At 42.3% G+C, this 19,279-nt stretch overlaps 1 protein-coding gene across 1 annotated transcript in view; it reads left to right on the forward strand.

Annotated features, from left to right (window-relative positions):
* Nucleotides 1-342: 342 nt before the first annotated feature.
* The window catches only part of F9 (coagulation factor IX), a 33,588-nt gene continuing 14,651 nt past the window's right edge, over nt 343-19,279 (forward strand). Inside the window, exons 1-4 of the mRNA XM_043897671.1 lie at nt 343-492; nt 6,774-6,937; nt 7,143-7,167; nt 12,742-12,855. Of these exons, the coding sequence (XP_043753606.1) occupies nt 405-492; nt 6,774-6,937; nt 7,143-7,167; nt 12,742-12,855 (391 nt within the window). The 5' untranslated portion in view covers nt 343-404. The remainder of the gene's footprint in view (nt 493-6,773; nt 6,938-7,142; nt 7,168-12,741; nt 12,856-19,279) is intronic.

Genomic DNA, 19,279 nt, shown 5'->3' on the forward strand with positions numbered 1-19,279 from the left:
AGATATAAGCAGTGGAAACGTTTTAAGGTGGGAGACAAAATGACTTCATTCTTTCCATCTCTTTACCTTTCAACTATATGACATTAGTGTTCCCTGACAAGGACAAGATGGATCCTAAGATGAGTTCTGCTGCCGCAGCAGCAGCAGCCATTGTACCGTCCCCTATTCTAACAATGGGTCACTTCGAGCTTCAGTCTCAGGTCAGCCACAGTGACGGAAGCCCATGGAATCAGAGGTGAAGTTTAACGATGGCCACTGCCTCCTCTTTTCATTTGATCCAAGAGGCCATTGGAAACAGCCCACTGAGGGAGATAGACACTGTTTCCCAGAAGTAAATACAGCTCAGCTTGTACTTTGGAACAATTGGTCAACCTTGCTACTTGCACAATCTACTAACAAAGGTTATGTGGTACCTGAACATGATCATGGCAGAATCACCGGGCCTCGTCACCATCTGTCTTTTAGGATATCTACTCAGTGCTGAATGTACAGGTTTGTTTCCTTTATAAAGCTACATTGAATGTGCTTCTATTTTAGATACAGAAAGGTCTGGGGCTGTCTTCTTCATTAAATAATGATTACAGGATTTGATCACAAAATTTAGGATTCTAGTAGTTAGCTTATGGGTTAGTAAGTACTGGTTCTCTGGTAGCTATGCCTTCCTCATTTAAAAAATTAAACAGATTTACAATATTTATAGTATGTTTTTAAAATGGACACTGTTGGGCTTATGATTTGACAATGTAATTCCTTAGCAAATTGTCGTCTCCTTGGTTTAAAAAAAATTAAAAGGGAGGAAATGCTTTAACAAGGAAACAGCAGAATGTGAAGAAAAATTAATTGTCATTTTGTGGGTTCTTTACTCATTACTTTGAAATCAAAATGGGAAACAGAGCAAAAACAATGGTTTTACTTACACAAAAAGTTTGATTTTAAGACATAATGTGATTCAAAATTTTAGAAATATTTAATGAGTCAGACCTCTAATTTTTAAAGTCTATAAAATCATACACCTTCAATTGATAGTCTTAGAATACAAGTAAACTTTCTAGTAATAAGTTGTTACTTATCACTAAAGTTTTCCATGGGTTAGTAAGAAATTATTTTGTCTGATTCCAAACATCTCAGGGTTGACATAGGGGGAAATTCAGTGCTCACTTGAGCTCTTAGGACAGCAAAGCAAATCCAAGAATTGACATCAAGAGTACAAACTTAGTCAATGCAATTTATATCACTTGGTTTTTTTCCACAACTTCAGTGATTTTATTAATTCCCCAAAGGCAGGCACACAAAGAAACTACCCCATTGAGACAAACAGCTAGTTCTCACAGGAAGCATTTATCACATTTACTTGTCAACCTATTATAATAAAATCTAGTAGTTGACAGTGCCAAGATCAGGGGTGCCAACCCCAAGCATCCCCAGAAAGCAGACTGGCCCTGTGGTTTCCACTCCAGACATGATGTCACACTGAAATGCAGAAATAACGACACATGAACGCAGAGGTTAAATTAAACTAGCAAACTGGGCAGCATCAAGCAATAAAGAAATTTAGCTGGAACATTCACAAAGTAGAACATAAAGCTGTCTTTACACACATCTCATCAGTGTGAGATCTAGGAGGACAAAGGATCCAAACTCTTTCTTCGAGATAAGTGGTGAGATGATGGAGGTTTTAAGAGGCTGCTGCCCGCTTGAAGACCTCAGATGTAGGGAAAAAAGGGCAGATTCAGAGTAAAAAAAAGGAGGACTAGGATTTCAGAAACTTGGTAAATAATGAAAACAAGAGGTAAGCTTGAAGAAGGGTTAAATATATGACCCTCTGACAATGGTGAGGAGAAAGGCAGTGCAGTCCTCATAGTCAGAGATATTAGGTCCCTGAGCAGAGCACCAGGGGGCTTTCCCTAAGGATGAAGAGTGTTGGTGCAGTGCTCTCCTCTGCTGTTAAACTGTCACTGGCTTCTAAAAGCAGGTTCTATGAATGATTTTCATGGAGATGTTGCATTTTCATGGCTGTTGCCCTTAGGTATTGCTGCATCAATTTAGAATTTTGCAATCAAAACTATTCCGTGCAACCAATTCAGTTTTGTAAAGTGTATGGACCCAAGCTGTCTTTCATTCAGAATGAATGAATGAAATAAAATGAAAGACAGCTTCAGTCCATAACACAGTGGCTACTATGGTGCCAGGTACCATCACAAGGTACGAGGGGCTTGGGGATAAATCAGATTCCCTCTCTAATCTAAAGTACCCTGAGGCCAGGTGAGAGATTTCAATACAACATGATAAGATGCATACCAGGCACTAAAGGGGCATAGAGAAAGGAACATATTAATGGGGGGACACTGACAGAGGGACAATATTTTGAGGTGGGTCTTAAAAAATGAGTAGGCTCATTCTTCTTAAATGCCTGATCGAGGGCATTCTACACAGAGAGGAGCACTCATGTGCAGAGATCCAGATTCACAACAAATGTGAGGTCTTTCAGGAACTCAGTATTCTTTCAATGTTGAATATGACAGGTGAGGCAGGGTCAGGGCATCATATAAGGAAGGCCCTAAACTAAGGAGTATCGACAAAAGAATGCAATTTGGAGTCATCAGAAGTGTAAACATGAATAACACTGATGGCTGACTTAGGCTGCTTGGTCTGCCAACATTCTCATGAACTGTGTGAGAAATCAACGGCCAGACACAGGGAGACCAGTCTTGAGGCCACTGCAATCATCCAAGGAAGGCACGAGAAGAGGGAAGGAAATTCAAGTGACACTATCAAAGTACTGACTAGAAATGACATGACTTAACCATCTGGATATGGAAGGGGAAAGGGTTTAGAGGAAGTGGAAAGAACACGTCCTTGAGCATCTAGGATATGGCCCAGTGCCTAAGAGCACGGACTGTGGGCAGTCTGACTGCCCATGACTAAATTCTGACAGTGACACTTTAATGCGTTACTTGGGGCAAGTCACTTAACCTCTCTGAACCTCTGTTTTTCTGATTTATAAAACTGAGATGACAGCACCTATCTCATGGAACTGCCGTGAGGAGGGAATGAAATAATGGATGCAAACACTGAGCACATTGTCCATCCAGCATGACAGAAATAGGAAACATCAGGTCTTACCAGTCACATGGTGATGTACAGTTACAGAGTTGGAAAGATGATCTGGAATTCCAAAGATCTATCTGACTTGAGGTAGATATTTGGAACTCACTGTCACATATATGACAGTTACAACCACGTGTGTGTGTAAGGATCCAGGGAGTGAGAATGGATCTTGTGGCACCTAGTGCAGTGCCTGGCAGGAGTAAGTGCACAGAAAATTGTGTTGAGTCAGGAAAGGACTCAGATGGGGCCTCAGATGGTAAAGAATCTGCCTGTAATGCAGGAGACGGAGGTTCGATCCCTGAGTCAGGACGATCCCCTGGAGAAGGGAATGGTAACCCACTCCAGTATTCTTGCCTGGAGAATCCCATGGACAGAGGAGTCTGGCGGGCTACAGTCCATAGGGTCGCAAAGAAGCGGACACAACTGAGTGACTAACACTTTCAGGCTGGACTAGGGTGAGGCAAGAAGGGCACGAAGGGCACAAACATACTTGCACACCCTGAGAAGGCGTGCCTCCTTGGATTCTGTGTCCTAGGAGCCTTGTTTACCACACCCAGTCCTGGCCCTGAGAAAGATGTATGGATTGAAGAGGAACAAGGCTGAAACTGGTGGCTGGAGCCTGGGAGAACACTGAACCTCATGGGACAGGCAGAAGAAGGGGAATGAATGGATGCAAGTGGTGGGTGAATAACAAGAGTCAGTGCACAACAACAGAAATTATAAGCAAGGTGAAAAGATAGTCTTCAGAATGGGAGAAAATAATAGCAAACGAAACAACTGACAAAGAATTAATCTCCAAAGTATACAAGCAGCTCATGCAGCTCAATACCAGAAAACCCAATCAAATTCAATACCAGAACAACCCAATCAAAAAGTGGGCAAAAGAACTAAACAGACATTTGTCCAAAGAAGATATACAGATGGCTAATAAATAAGAAAAGATGCTCAACATCATTCATTATTAGAGAAATGCAAATCAAAACCACAGTGAGGTATCATCTCACACTGGTCATAATGACCACCATAAAAAAGTTTACAAAGAATAAGTGCTGGAGAGCATGTAGAGAAAAGGGAACCCTCTTACACTGTTGGTGGGAATGCAAACTGGTACAGCCACTATGGAGAACAGTGTAGAGATTCCGTAAAAAACTGGGAATAGAACTGCTATCTGACCCAGCAGTCCTGCTGCTGGGCACACATCCCAAGGAAACCAGAATTGAAAGAGGCACATGTACCACAATATTGATTACAACACTATTTACAATAGTTAGAACATGGAACCAACCTAGATATCCATCACCAGATGAATGGATTAGGAAGTTGTGGTTCATATACACAATGGTATATTACTCAGTTATAAAATGGAATGCATTTGAGTGAGTTCTAATGAGGTGAATGAACCTGTAGCCTATTATACAAAGTGAAGAAAGTCAGAAAGAGAAAGACAAATACTGTATATTAATGCATATATATGGGATTTAGAAAGACTGTAATGACGATCCTACATGCAGGACAGCAAAGGAGACACAGATGTAAAGAACAGACTTTTGGACTATGTGGGAAAAGGCAAGGGTGGAATGATATGAGAGAATAGCATTGAAACATGTACATTACCACATGTAAAATAGATGACCAGTGCAAGTTGGATTCATGAAGCAGGGCAGTCAAAGCTGGTGCTCTGGGACAACCCAGAGGGATGGGGTGGGGAGGGAGGTGGGGGGAGGGTTCAGGATGGGGGGACATATGTGCACCCGTGGCTGATTCATGTCAATGTAGGGCAAAAACCACCACAGTATTGTAAAATAATTAGCTTCTCATTAAAATTAATTAATTTAAAAAAGCAAGAGTCAGCGCAAAGAGGAGAACCAGGAGAGAGTGATTTCATGGAAAGAACACCCTGAGAAGGGAGAGATCAACAATTAGGAGTGTTTCAGAGCAGGCAGCAAATAGAGAAGTTCAAAATTACCCTTTAGGAAGTCACTGCTGATCCTGACAGGAGTCATTTAATTATACAGATGGGGTAAAGAAGAGAAAGAGCCACAGAAAAGTGCATTAAGTAAAAAGGAAATTGAGAAAAGGAGGAAGGCAGACCAGACACAGGAGTAGAAAGGAAGAGAGATAACCAGCACACACCAGCCTGCACAGGATCTCACTGATCCTGTCAGCAATGCTGGGAGGCAGACAGTCTGATGATACTACTGTTTACACTTGACAAAGTTAAGCTGCAAAGATTATGTGACTTGCCTGAGGTCTCATAGCCAATAACTGGTAAGACATGTGATTCAAATCCAGGTGTGTCTGCTCTGCCTCCAAACCCCTATTTTTCTACTAGATTGCACTGTAAATGGATACAGACACAGATGCTACTTGTAGGAGTGCCCAGGGCCAAGCACAGGAACTAGCAAGCAGAGAGGAGGGCATGGTGGAGGCTGGGAGGCATCAGCATGCCATGGCACCCATTGGCAGCTTGTGACTTTCTCCCAGGGCACCTGGCTGTCTGATGTAGCAGTTGGGATTGTGGGGCATTAAGCACTGAAGAAGCAGTGAAGGGAATAGAGAAAGTTGACAAGGAAGAGTTGAAGAGAAAAAGTCTAAGCTAAATTCAGGGGGAAAGTAAAGCCCAAGGGGACTGGAGGAGTGAGAGAAAAGGGAGAGACTGTCAAGGGACTAGAAGGCTCCACAAAGCGAACAGCTGCAATGGAAATAAAGGACTTTAGTTGTTTCTTCTCCTTTCCTTTTTTCCCTCGTTGGCACTAACAAGAAAACAGTCCCCAAATGCCCTGGAAAGTTCATGTTATAAACACCTCGTCCTGTTGAGATGCTATCAGATGTTCTCCTAAGGAAAGGAATAACTCTAGGCAGCTTCTTGAGTTCCTGTCATTAATTATAAATATAGATACTATATCTATATCTCTCTATCTAGAGAGAGACACATGCACAGAGACAGAGAGTGAAACAGAAAGAAGAGACTGAGATTGGAGAGGGGTGGGGTGGGGGAGGGGTGGAGAATTAGGTTAGAGACCTTAATCCTCCAGTGTTCAGGAGTGTTCCTACAGGCTAGGCAGTCAAAGCTAAAATAAATCACATCCTGAATCCCAGAGAATGACATATGTCACTGGAACTCCTAGAACACATTCCAACTTAAGGGGCTGTGAGTCTGAAGTTTTAAAAAATAAAAAACATGAATGCAGGGGTTTCTCTTTAATATCTAGTGAGACACCAGGGTTGCCTTTAGGCCTCTGCTCTTCCAAGGGAAATGTGCTGCCGAGTCATCTGGGCAACTGCATCCTGTAAACACAGCCCGGCCAGGGTGATGGATCACCTTGCAAGGATCTGCAATTAGCTATTTTCAAATGATGACAAAGTGTGAAGTTAACTGCTTACTTGAGAACTTTCTTTTTCATCCAGAGTAAATTCAAATACGGTTGAAAATCTGACCTTTTATTACTGGAGCTCTCTTGACTAAAAGTAAAACTGGATTTTAATTCCTAAATCTCCATATGTATACAGTACCATGAGAACATCATAGATTTTGGCTCCATGCCCCAAAGATAAATTGGCTTTGGGATTACTTGGATTAAAAAACAAAGCCTTTCTTAAGAGATGTATTTCATTTTCATGATATTTTCTTTCCTCTAAAGCTAAAGAGTTCTTTTAAATTTCAGTTTTTCTTGACCGTGAAAATGCCACCAAAATTCTCCATCGGCCAAAGAGGTACAATTCAGGTAAACTGGAAGAGTTTATTCCAGGGAACCTTGAGAGAGAATGTAGAGAAGAAAAATGCAGTTTTGAAGAAGCACGAGAAGTTTTCGAAAACACTGAGAAAACTGTGAGTATCTCCACATAACACCCTTCAGATGCAGAACAAAGAATAGAAAAACCTTTTTGAAAAATAGGGAAAAAACCGTATTTCCCTTTGGAATTTAAAAAATCTATACACGTATATATATTATAAATACTATAACAGAGAAGGAATAAAAAACACTGTAAATAGTACCATTAACTTGTCCTCTTTTTTTTTCTTTTTTTTATAGACTGAATTTTGGAAGCAATATGTTGGTAAGCAATTCATTTTATCCTCTTCCGGGTATATGAAACATTCGAGATTTACATATTGCTTTCCTCTGTGTCAAAAGGGCTCAGAAAAACAAGTTAACTTGTTTTTACCCAACACTGAATGGTAACTATCTGAGATAATGGAGATATCTGCTGGCAGAAAACCTTACTCCTCCCTAGGGCTTCAAAAGGAACATGGTTCCACCTCAGGAATCCCGAAGGAAGAAACCACAGAGAATTGTATCTGGGACCAAATGAAAGTTTACAATCCTCTGTAGAGAATCAGAAAATGCTGATTGACTTAAATGTTTACTGCTTAAAAGCCGTCCTCCTTCTGGTGGCCTGCAAGGCCCTCCTGATTGCCCCGCCCTGTGACCTCCACTCCTCCTACTCTCCCCCTCACACTCGGGGTGCCAGCCATCCTGGCCCTGCAGCTATTCCTTGCACGTGCTACAACTGCTTCTACTTTAGAGTCTTAGATCTGACTGTTCCTTGCATGTTGAAGATTCTTCGGCCAGGTTCCTGTAGGCTCACTCCCTCACGTCCTCTCAGGTTTTTACCCAAATATCACTTTCTCAATGATGTCTGCCTTGATCGTCTATTAATATGTGAACCTGCCTCCCCCCACAACCCCATCACTTTAGACACTGTATCCTGCTCTATTATTTTTCATAGCACTTTTCACCATCTGAGGTATCATATAATAGTCTTACTTATACTATTAATTTTTCCCACCTTGCTAGCATGCAAGCTTCATGTTGGCAGGTGTATTCAACTGTTTTGTTTATTGATGCAGTCCTAGTACCTCAAACAGTATCTGGTACAGAAGCACTGAGAAAATACTTGTTGAATGAACTGAAAAAGGAGGAAAAGTCACAACTTTAATGACAACTAAGTTTTAACACTAATTTAAAATCTAGCAGCAGGATTTTGAGGCAGTGTTAAGTTTCCCAGCTTGACTTACTTAAGACCATGTGCATGGACAGAAACTAACTTGGACAGCCAATTCACTGAATTCCATCAGTTCTATTTTCCCAGATTCCATTCGGTGAACACTAATGGGCTTATTCATATTCTTGTGACTAATTATTTTTCCACTTTGTTTTTAAATCATGAGAGAAGAAGAGGTCCACTCTGTTATATTTGCTTTATCTGCCTTTGTTCTTAATAATGAATGCTACTGTGCCAACTTTCTACTGAGGTAGTCCACTACAGTTAGTCCAAACAAGTCTTTTCATTCTCTATTTCTAATCTATTTAAAACTCTGAATCTTGTCTTTTTCAAAAGCAAATCAATTTCTACTTTTCCTCCCCATATATACCTGGCTGCATTTTAAAAACTCTCTTGTCCCCTTTATTGCCCATCCCCTCCTCAATTGGCCTCTCATCATTGAATATGGGTTCATCAGTACCTCTTTAACACCATATTTTGTTTTTTGTGTTTTTTTTGAGGTGTTTTTTTTTCATTTATTTTTATTAGTTGGAGGCTAATTACTTCACAACATTGCAGTGGGTTTTGTCATACATTGATATGAATCAGCCATGGAGTTACATGTATTCCCCATCCCAATCCCCCCTCCCACCTCCCTCTCCACCCGATTCCTCTGGGTCTTCCCAGTGCACCAGGCCTGAGCACTTGTCTCATGCATCCCACCTGGGCTGGTGATCTGTTTCACTATAGATAATATACATGCTGTTCTCTCGAAACATCCCACCCTCGCCTTCTCCCACAGAGTTCAAAAGTCTGTTCTGTACATCTGTGTCTCTTTTTCTGTTTTGCATATAGGGTTATCGTTACCATCTTTCTAAATTCCATATATATGTGTTAGTATGCTGTAATGTTCTTTATCTTTCTGGCTTACTTCACTCTGTATAATGGGCTCCAGTTTCATCCATCTCATTAGAACTGATTCAAATGAATTCTTTTTAACGGCTGAGTAATATTCCATGGTAACACCATATTTTGAAGCTGGGCCCCTGCCTTCTAGGCCACAGGCTGTGTTGTTTACTGTAACTTGGGTAAAGAAACCACAATGAGGTACCATTACACGCCAGTCAGGATGGCTGCTATCCAAAAGTCTACAAGCAATAAATGCTGGAGAGGGTGTGGAGAAGAGGGAACCCTCTTACACTGTTGGTGGGAATGCAAACTAGTACAGCCACTATGGAAAACAGTGTGGAGATTTCTTAAAAAACTGGAAATAGAACTGCCATATGACCCAGCAATCCCACTTCTGGGCATACACACTGAGGAAACCAGATCTGAAAGAGACACGTGCACCCCAATGTTCATCGCAGCACTGTTTATAATAGCCAGGACATGGAAGCAACCTAGATGCCCATCAGCAGATGAATGGATAAGGAAGCTGTGGTACATATACACCATGGAATATTACTCAGCCATCAAAAAGAATTCATTTGAACCAGTCCTAATGAGATGGATGAAGCTGGAGCCCATTATACAGAGTGAAGTAAGCCAGAAAGATAAAGAACATTACAGCATACTAACACATATATATGGAATTTAGAAAGGTGATAACGATAACCCTATATGCAAAACAGAAAAAGAGACACAGAAATACAGAACAGACTTTTGAACTTTGTGGGAGAAGGTGAGGGTGGGATATTTCAAAAGAACAGCATGTATACTATCTATGGTGAAACAGATCACCAGCCCAGGTGGGATGCATGAGACAAGTGCTCGGGCCTGGTGCACTGGGAAGACCCAGAGGAATCGGGTGGAGAGGGAGGTGGGAGGGGGGATCGGGATTGGGAATACATGTAAATCCATGGCTGATTCATATCAATGTATGACAAAACCCACTGGAAAAAAAAATAATAATAATAATAAAAAAGAAACCTGGAAAACATCAAGGGCATGATTTTGCTGTTGACCTGAAAGAAAAAGACTACAGCAAAGATGGGTTTATTCAGGATCAGCAGAGAATCCTAATTCAGGGTCTTCAACCACTGGGAGCCATGTGCAAGTTCCTGCAGGACAGAGGGCAGAGAACTCTTTTGAAGAGGGGAAAAGGAAGTGGGGAGGGCGTGCATATTAAGTCACTTTAGTCGTGTCCTACTCTTTGCGACTCCATGGACTGTAGCCTGCAGGCGCCTCTGTCCGTGGGATTCTTCAGGCAAGAATACTGGGGTGGGTTGCCATGCCCTCCTCCAGAGGATCTTCCTGACCCAGGGATTGAACCCACGTCTCCCGCATGTCCTGCAATGGCAAGCAGGTTCTTTGCCACTAGTGCGACCTGGTACAGTAAACAAAGAGTCCCTGGCTTGTCATTGGCTGACTCCTTGCCAAGAAAGAGGTGGAGTCTGTCTTCTTCCTGTTGGGCTCTGCTATCATTGGGCATGAGCGCTGTCCCTTCTGGTCTCTCAATTCTATTTAACTGAGGTTTCTGCTTATTAATTTTTTACACTGTCAATACTGCTTTGTCTACTAAAAACAAGACAAAAACAAGAAGAAAGAAAAAGAAAACCCAATTCCATGCTTCTTTTCACTTTGGAGTTGAGCTTCCCAAGCACCCCAAATAGCCTCTGCTGTTTCCCCTGTGTGGGCCTTCTCACACAACGGGGACACAGGCCCCTCATTCCTGCCCTACCCTCTGCCATTATTTCACCATGGGAAGAATTTGGCTGAAGAAGAAAAACTGCCCAACCACATTAACCAGCATCTGCCCAGCACTTTACAGTTTACAGACCAGCTGTCACTTTTAATCCTCACACCATCCCTGTGAGCAAAGCATTATGAACTTCATTTTACAGAAGAAACTGAGGTTTAGGGAGGTTAAACGACTTGCCAAAGGTCACGCAGCTGGGGAGTCGTGGAGCCCAGAAGAGCAGCCAAATTCTCCACTGCCCAACCCCCGCTTTCTCTATGACCCCTCCCGGCCTTCAGATCTCAACATGGTTATTCATTAAACCACCACTGAGTAGCCTTAAACAGGAAGCTCTCACTTGGCAAGGTCTTCTCCCTTGCTGTCTTTGACCCCTATTGTCTGTGGCTATGCCTCAGCCCAAAGTATACACAGACAAGCACCCAAAGGAGGACTAAATGCAGGATAAAATGACACTCATTTTAAAGATATGTCTCAGCAAATGAGTTGCTGTGTAGCTGGCTGCAAGCCCAGAGCTTTTCAGTGAAACATCCTAAATAATTCAGCTCTGTTCATCTGCAATATAAAGTGCAAATGTGGCTTGTTTTTTTAGACCAGTCCTGAACATCAATAATAATAAACCAGAGATAACGTATTTTGTTTTCACAGAATTGGGACAAATTGAAGTATCTGTGCAAAAGCACATTGGATCAAGGGGCAGAGGGGACAAGGTCTAATTTTTACAACAAGCAGATTTTCCAGGGAGGGACTCTTCCTGAGAGAGGGTTATTAGCCCTCAGCCAGTGGAACCTGGATACACACTCCTGACAGCGAGCAAGATTGACACACTACTGCTGTCCTCCAGCAGGCAGGGCTCCAGTCAGGAATCTTGGCTCTAAAATACGACTGACCGTCAGAAATCCCTCTTGAATTGCCCCTGTTCACTCACTGCTTTATTTTTGTGTCATCTTTACCGCTTACTCTTTTGTTACTCACACATCAAGCCTTGCTGATCTTGCTCCTGGCTTTCTTCAGGGCTCTTCCTCTGCTCAGAGGACGCACCAGCCTCCCTCCTGGTTCTCTTCACCCCTTTCTCCTGAAGCTGCCTTAGAGTTATGAGTTGAGGCAGAGCTCTGAGAAATCTGGCTGAAGGGTTGCCTTCTCATTCTGACCCTTCCCCTCTTACCTATTCCTTGCTCCTGTTTTCTGATGACCAGTGTCTTCAAAGGCTCTCCAGAATGCTGTGAATGTAGAAACTTCAGGAAAGATAGGAAGGAAACATAGCCAATCTATATAAAAACATAGCACATTTTCAGAAGCTTTTCTTCTTTAATTCTTTGTATTGAAAGCTGTTTGTCTCTTTACCAAACCATTCGGGACCTAATCATAGACAGTAGAATATCCTTCAGGAGTCGAGCATCTTTTGGGCTATTTGGAACCATCACTGGCTACTTAACAGTGAAATGATGAGATGAGGAAGTAGATGTATGTGTGCCATGCCAAGGCTGCCAGTTCCCTGAGTGGACTTGCTGTTACCTAGCTCAATTTGCTCTACAAGACATGCAACAGAGCAAGCCGAGTACGACACATAGATGATTGCTGAAGCAACGTGGTTCGATTTAGAATTAACTCCATCATCATTCTATAAGGAAGGACTGAAAATTCCTCTCACCTTCTGCTGAGTACATCTCTACACTCAGACTTTCTTCTCCCTCATCTTCCTCCCTTCAGTTGCATAAACAATCCACATGCCTTCCTTAGGGCCATTTCCTAGAACAATGTTAGCCTAAAAACCTTTATTAGAATTTTTAGAAACTTAGGAAAACAGAAGCATCCCATAAGCAGCTGATCTCCAGGTCAGAAGTCCTGCTCTGACCCTAAAATTAGGCTCCCCTCTCCACGAGTCTGTGCAGGAAGGACTGGGCATTCTAATCAACGCATCTGTTAATTCATCTTCTTAATCTACCTCGAAGATGGAGATCAGTGTGAGTCCAATCCATGTTTAAATGGCGGCATGTGCAAGGATGACATTAATTCCTATGAATGTTGGTGTCAAGCTGGATATGAAGGAAAGAACTGTGAATTAGGTAAGTAACTATCTTTGGATTACTGGTGTTTCCAAATTTCCCTTTGAAACCAGATGCAACTGGAAAATGCAATATGTATGTACCATAATTTTCTCTTAAATTATGGTAAAGAACCCTTTACATGAGATCTACACTCAACAAATTTTGAAGTATATGATACCGTATTGCTAACTTTGTATAGCAGATGTCTAGACTGTATTCCTCTTGCATAACTGAAACCGGGAGAACAGCAACTCCTCACTTGCTCCTCCCTCCAGCTCCTGGCAAACACCATTGTATTCTCTGCTTCTATGTGTTGGACTATTTTTAGACACATCATATAAGTGGAATCATGTGGTATTTGTCCTTCTGTGACTGCCTTGTTTCATCTACCATAATGTCTTCCAGGCTCATCCACTTTGTTGCATATGACAGAATTTCCTTATTTTTGAAGGTTGAATAATATTCCATTGTATAAAACATACTTTTAAAGCTTGTAAAGATGATCAATTCATTTTATCTGTGGTCATAGTTTCCAGGATGAGTTCAAGAAACCATATGAAGAGCAACAGTAGTATCTGGTAACTAGTAGGAAGTGGTAGGTTCCCAGGTGGCACTACTGGTAAACAACATGCCTGCCAATGTAGGAGATGTAAGAAACCCAGATTTAGTCCTGTGGTTGGGAAGATCCCCTGGAGAAGGAAATGGCAATCCACTCCAGTATTCTTGCCTGGAGAATCCCATGAGCAGAGGAGCCTGGTGGGCCACAGTCTGTAGGGTCACAAAAAGTTGGACACACAACTGAAGTGACCTAGCACGCATGCATGCACAGAACTGGTAATGGTGTTCTACTATCTTATTCATCCTCAATACAACCATTATTCTCCCCATTCTACACAGATGAGGAAAGTGCAGCTCAAACATTTCAAAATCACAGAAGCAGTAAATGGTTCAGCCAGGACCTGAATTCCAATTTATCTGACCAAAACCCATGCTTCTAACTGCTATCCACAAAACACAAAGAAAACTGACCCATAAAACTGTTTGAACTCATGACTAAAATATCAACAAAGAAGTGGAAGTCAACTAAGTATAGAATTGGGGTAGGGAAGGCCTATTATAAGAACCTTATAATAGGTTCTTCTCCACCCATATGAACCACTTCACATGTGAAATTTGTTGACAAAATTCAGAATTCATTTCTGAATTTGACTAAATCGATAAACTGGAGTTACACAGAAAATCTAGGGTCATTGTGTATCTTTTCTTTGCATAGCCTAGGCTTCTTTTTTTCTGAGATTTTGGCAGTTGGAACAGTAAAACCCAAAGTCCTTTACCTATTTGTTTATTACCTCTGGATGCAAGATTACTGGTACTGTGATTGTGAAAAGCATACAGTGTTAATGACAGATTCTCTTTCTACTCTGTAACTCCAGAAGAATAGAGGTGCAGTCCTAGGGCAAGAATTCAACACCACAGGCTACATGACAAAGGGCAAAGAGTAGAAAATTAGCAGGACTCTATTTAGGCGTTATGGCAATCCACCTGACACAGATGAAAAGGGCATGAAAACAAAATGAAATGCAGCGGCTGCACTTGTCCTACAGAGGAGGGGAAAGTCGTCTCTAATACTGTGCAGAAATCCTTTCAGTGCTAAAGAGAAATCCATTGATCATCCTTTGAGATCCAAAAGATTAAAAGGAATAGAAGACAGGGAAAAGAAAAGGTAGCAGGACAAAAACATTTAAAAAGAAAGAAAAAAAGGAGATGCAGGTGGGTGAACTGGTACCCTGAGCTTGGACTCCCACTCCCTCAGGCTTCACAGTGTGGGGACACTCCGATGCCTGGGTTTCCTTTCCTATAGGCATGTTCAACGGTTCAACATCTCCGAAGTGCTACTAGCATCTGAAAGGTTACAACTTCAAATTCAGATGGACCTAGATAAATCTGATCCTGCTGCTTGGAAACTCATGGAAACTGATTGACTATCACCTTAAACAATATAATTATCAGAGCTGATGGAATGAAAGACTCAATTGATCTCCATTAAGAATGAAGGGCATGTCATAGCAAAGTATAACTGAAAATAGTGTTTAATGTTAAATACTCCTAAATGTGAGTTGGACCATAAAGAAGGCTGAGCATCAAAGAACTGATGTTTTCAAACTGTGATGCTGGAGAAGATTCTTGAGAGTTCCTTGGACAGCAAGGAGATCAAACCAGTCAATCCTAAAGGAAATCAATCCTGAATATTCATTGGAAGGACTGATGTTGAAACGCCAATACTTTGACCACCTGATGCAAAGAGCCAACTCATTGGAAAAGACCCTGATGCTGGGAATGGTTGAAGGCAGAAGGAAAAGGGGGTGACAGAGGATGAGATGGTTGGATGGCATCACCAACTCGATGGACATGTGAGCAAACTCCAGGAGACAGTGAAAGACAGGGAAGCCTGGCATGCTGCTGTCCATGAGGTCGCAAAAAGTCAGACATGACTTAGGGACTGAACAACAAAATGTCTTTAAATATAAAGACACTTTAAAAGAGGCAGAGAGCCCTGAGGAATGTAGTTATAAAAGCACAAAACTGCTATGATAGGTTTTGCTGTGTGCATAAGGCTATGGTCCATACAGCAAAAGTGCTAAGTCTACAATGGGCACCTTTTCAGGCCCCCCAGGTTCACCACATTTTGGTTTGGTCACGGCTCCATGGAGACACTGCAGCCACCACCAACCCTAGCTTCTAGGGTGTCTTGAGCCCAGTTGATCAAGGTTTAGAAAAATCCTCCCAGCTTGCTTAGTTTAGAAACAAAGTGGGAATTCTCTCAAAAAACTCTACCTCTGACACTAGAGGAATGCAAAAGCATATACAAACTCCCATTTAAGCTGTTGCTTCAAACTGAACTAAGGACTGATCTCAAAAGCCACTAGGAAAAAAGCACAGTTCTTGGAGTATCTGTGCCCAAGTCCCTGGCCTCACCCAGTGTCTGAAAGGGAAGGAGATTTCCATTGTTAAGACCTTGTTCTTTTTCCTCTTCTCTTGTTCATCAGGCTCCTCTCCAGGGAAGAGAGGTGCAAACATTCAGGGAATGCTTTCTAGTTAGAACAATTAACTGGCTACTGTGTCCCTTTGGCTGGAATAAAGACCACTGAGTGTCCCCAGCTACACATCCCATCTGAGTCCTTTTCCTGTCCATTCCTGTCCCTTCTAAAGAGTACAAGAGGCATTTCCCCACAGTAAGAGAGATGGAAAGAAAAACAAGCACAGAAACACTTTTTTTTTTTTTTTTTGGTAAATCACAGACACTACTAATATACTGTGTATTTCTGTGGAGTAGAAAAAAAAAAGAAAATACCTTGAGTTTAGTTGATAAACTTGTTAAAGAGAATATCTTTCATCCCAATTTTGGTTCTCTCATCTGTGAATATATTGGGGCAGATGAAGGCAGAGTAAAATGAAGCAGAACACGCTAACTTATATAGTAGGCAGGAGGGGAGTTAGAGGTGTTTGTGCTAACATAGAGGGAGAAGAACAGACACTGTGAGATGTCCATCCACAGATATTCTAGGGGCTTCCCTGGTGGCTCAAATGGTAAAGAATCTGCCTGCAATGTAGGAGACCTGGATTCAATCCCTGGGTTGGGAAGATGTCCTGGAGAAGGAAATGGCAACCCACTCCAGCATTCTTGCCTGGGGAATCCCATGGACAGAGGAGCCTGGCAAGCTACAGTCCCTGGGGGTCGCAAGAGTCAGACACGACTGAGCGACTAAACCAACCAACCAAAGGACCAGGGAGAATCTACACCCAACACGGGCCTAATGTCCAAGTGCTCCAGAAACAACTGATGACTGAGTCCCACAGTGACTGTCCCCGAGATGCAGGACTACAGACCTCTCCACTGGAACTCCTTGTGCTGTTATTTTCTCTCCAGACTCTTAAGATCTTTACTTGAGGTCAAAAGACTGCTGGTCAGACAGCAATATTTCCCATTGTGTGCACAAAGCAAGCCCTAAGACAACAGCAGCAGCAACATACTGGACCACAAAGAGCAGTGATAAATGGGGAAAAGGATGGAGCGGACTAGTTACTTAGCCAAGGATGCAGAATCAGGCAAAGCACCTCAACTTTACCCATTCCTGTTGTGCCTGGCCAGGTCCAAACTGGTCAGCACCTGCCACCCACCTCTGTGAACTCCGCACATTCTCATATTGACTGAACATTCCCTACAGGGGGTATTTGATTTGGCTGCACACTCTAGTATTGCTTTGTAGCAACACAATGATTGCTAGTAACATGAGAAGAGCCAGTGATGTAATTACCGTTAGTAAGGAGAAAGGTCTTTAATAAATAAATAAATAAACAGGACCAAGCGCCATCTTTTTGGTTCCTGCACTGAGTGGATTATTGGCAGCAAAGGGTAAAGCTTAGGCTGGTTCCTTTGTCTACCTGGTAACAGTTGATTTGCCTTCCCTCGTTTCCTGAAGATCAGTAAGGAACATGAACTAATCATCACTCTGTTGCTGTTAAGTCATGTCAGTCATGCCTGACTCTGTGCGACCCCATAGATGGCAGCCCACCAGGCTCCAATCCCTGGGATTCTCCAGGCAAGAATACTGGAGTGGGTTGCCATTTCCTTCTCCAGTGCATGAAAGTGAAAAGTGTAAGAATCATTACTCTAGTCTATGCTAACTACGTAAAATGGAATTCAAAAATTTAGATCTGTCACTCACATATCCATAATATACTCCCAGACCATACAGTCATTCTGTTAGCCTGAAATCTAAAGGAAAAAAAAAAAGAGTCTGTGACATGAGCTTATGTGTTAAGGTGTACAATTCTAGGGGGGAAAGAGTAAGGGATGAGGGACTGAGATGTGAGGAAAGGAGAGCCAAGAGTAGGAGTCATCTCTTCTCACCTGCAACTGAATGCTTGATCTCTGGGGACTGTTTTCCAAGAAGCCACATGAGCTGGCCTCAGGAGAGTCAGTCTCAGAGGGGAGAAGAGGTAAAACAATCTGTCCACCAGCAAACATCTCTCGATGGTCAACAGTTCAGCCTGTGTGGCATTAACTCCCCGGCATCACCACGTTGTACACACTGGGGCCCCGAGAAGCCACGTGGCATCCCGGGCCTCAGCATCAACCCAGGAGCGTCAAGCAAAGAGACCAGAGGCCCACAGTACAGAGCTGAGCCAAGCCATTCAAGGAGGCACCTGGATGAAACCAAGGGAAGTCCATGCAGAGCTAATCATCAACGGGGCTGGGATAGATGCAGGTGAGGCTGGGGGCGACTAAGGTGGCCCACAACAGGTGGCTAACACAGTCACGCATATTCTAACTGCACTGACAAACGAGCACTTCTCTTGAAAGCTCTACTGCTGCTAAGCCTATAGGTAACGGGAAGGTGCCTCCCATTCACTGTGTTCCTGCGCTGCTCTAGAGACAGAAATCGGTCCAGGGGCAGAGCCTATTTCTCTTAACTCAGGAGGTCTCAGCTAGCAAGCCCTGAACTCTGCTACTTCCTGTTATTGAGATGGCATCGTAGAAACAAAAGGAAAGCACAGGAATTTGAAAATACAGAATAAGATGACAGGAACAAGCCAAATATATCAGGTATCACAATTAATGTGAATTGGAGTTAATGACAATTTTCAGTCTGGAGTTAAAAATCTAATTATATACTCCTGATCAAAGAGATACCTGAAATAAAACTATACCAGGAGGATAAAATAAAGGGATATAAAAACATTTGCCAGGTAAATGCTAACACAAAGAAACTGGCAAAGCCATCTTAATATCAGATAAAATAGAATCCTGACCAAAAGCATTACAAGAGACAAAGAAAGATATATGAATAAGGGAGATTGTATAGGAGAATAAAGAAAATATGGGCCCTAGACTGCTTATTATTGTCAACACATAGTGTTTTTGGCATTTAGGCATTAAAGGACCTTATTTCATTCTCCTGTGTTGATACATACCCACCAGGGCCAGTTTCAAGTTTGCTTTGAAAAACTGGATTATATTGACAGTGCATGCATGCATGCTAAGTCACTTCAGTCCTGTCCGACTCTGTGCGACCCTATGGACAGCAGCCTACCAGGCTCCTCTGTCCACAGGATTCTCCAGGCAAGAATACTGGAGTGGGTTGCCATTTCCTTCTCCTATATTAACAGTAGGCACTTGTATTTAGCAAAATATACTGTTTAGGGTGAAAAGGTAAGTCACAGAGTGGGAGAAGGTATCAACAATGCATATATCCAGCAACTAGAACTCTCATATGCTGATGGTGAGAATCTAAATTTGTATAATTATCTTAGAAAACTATTTGGCAATATCTACTAAGCCTGAACATATGGTCCAATCATTGCACTCATGAGTAAAGATCCAGTAAGTATGCACACATATGTTACCAAAAGATATGTACAAGAATGTTCATTACAGCAT

The sequence above is a fragment of the Cervus elaphus genome, chromosome X (genome assembly GCF_910594005.1).
Source record: "Cervus elaphus chromosome X, mCerEla1.1, whole genome shotgun sequence".
In the NCBI taxonomy this organism is placed as follows: Eukaryota; Metazoa; Chordata; class Mammalia; order Artiodactyla; family Cervidae; genus Cervus; species Cervus elaphus.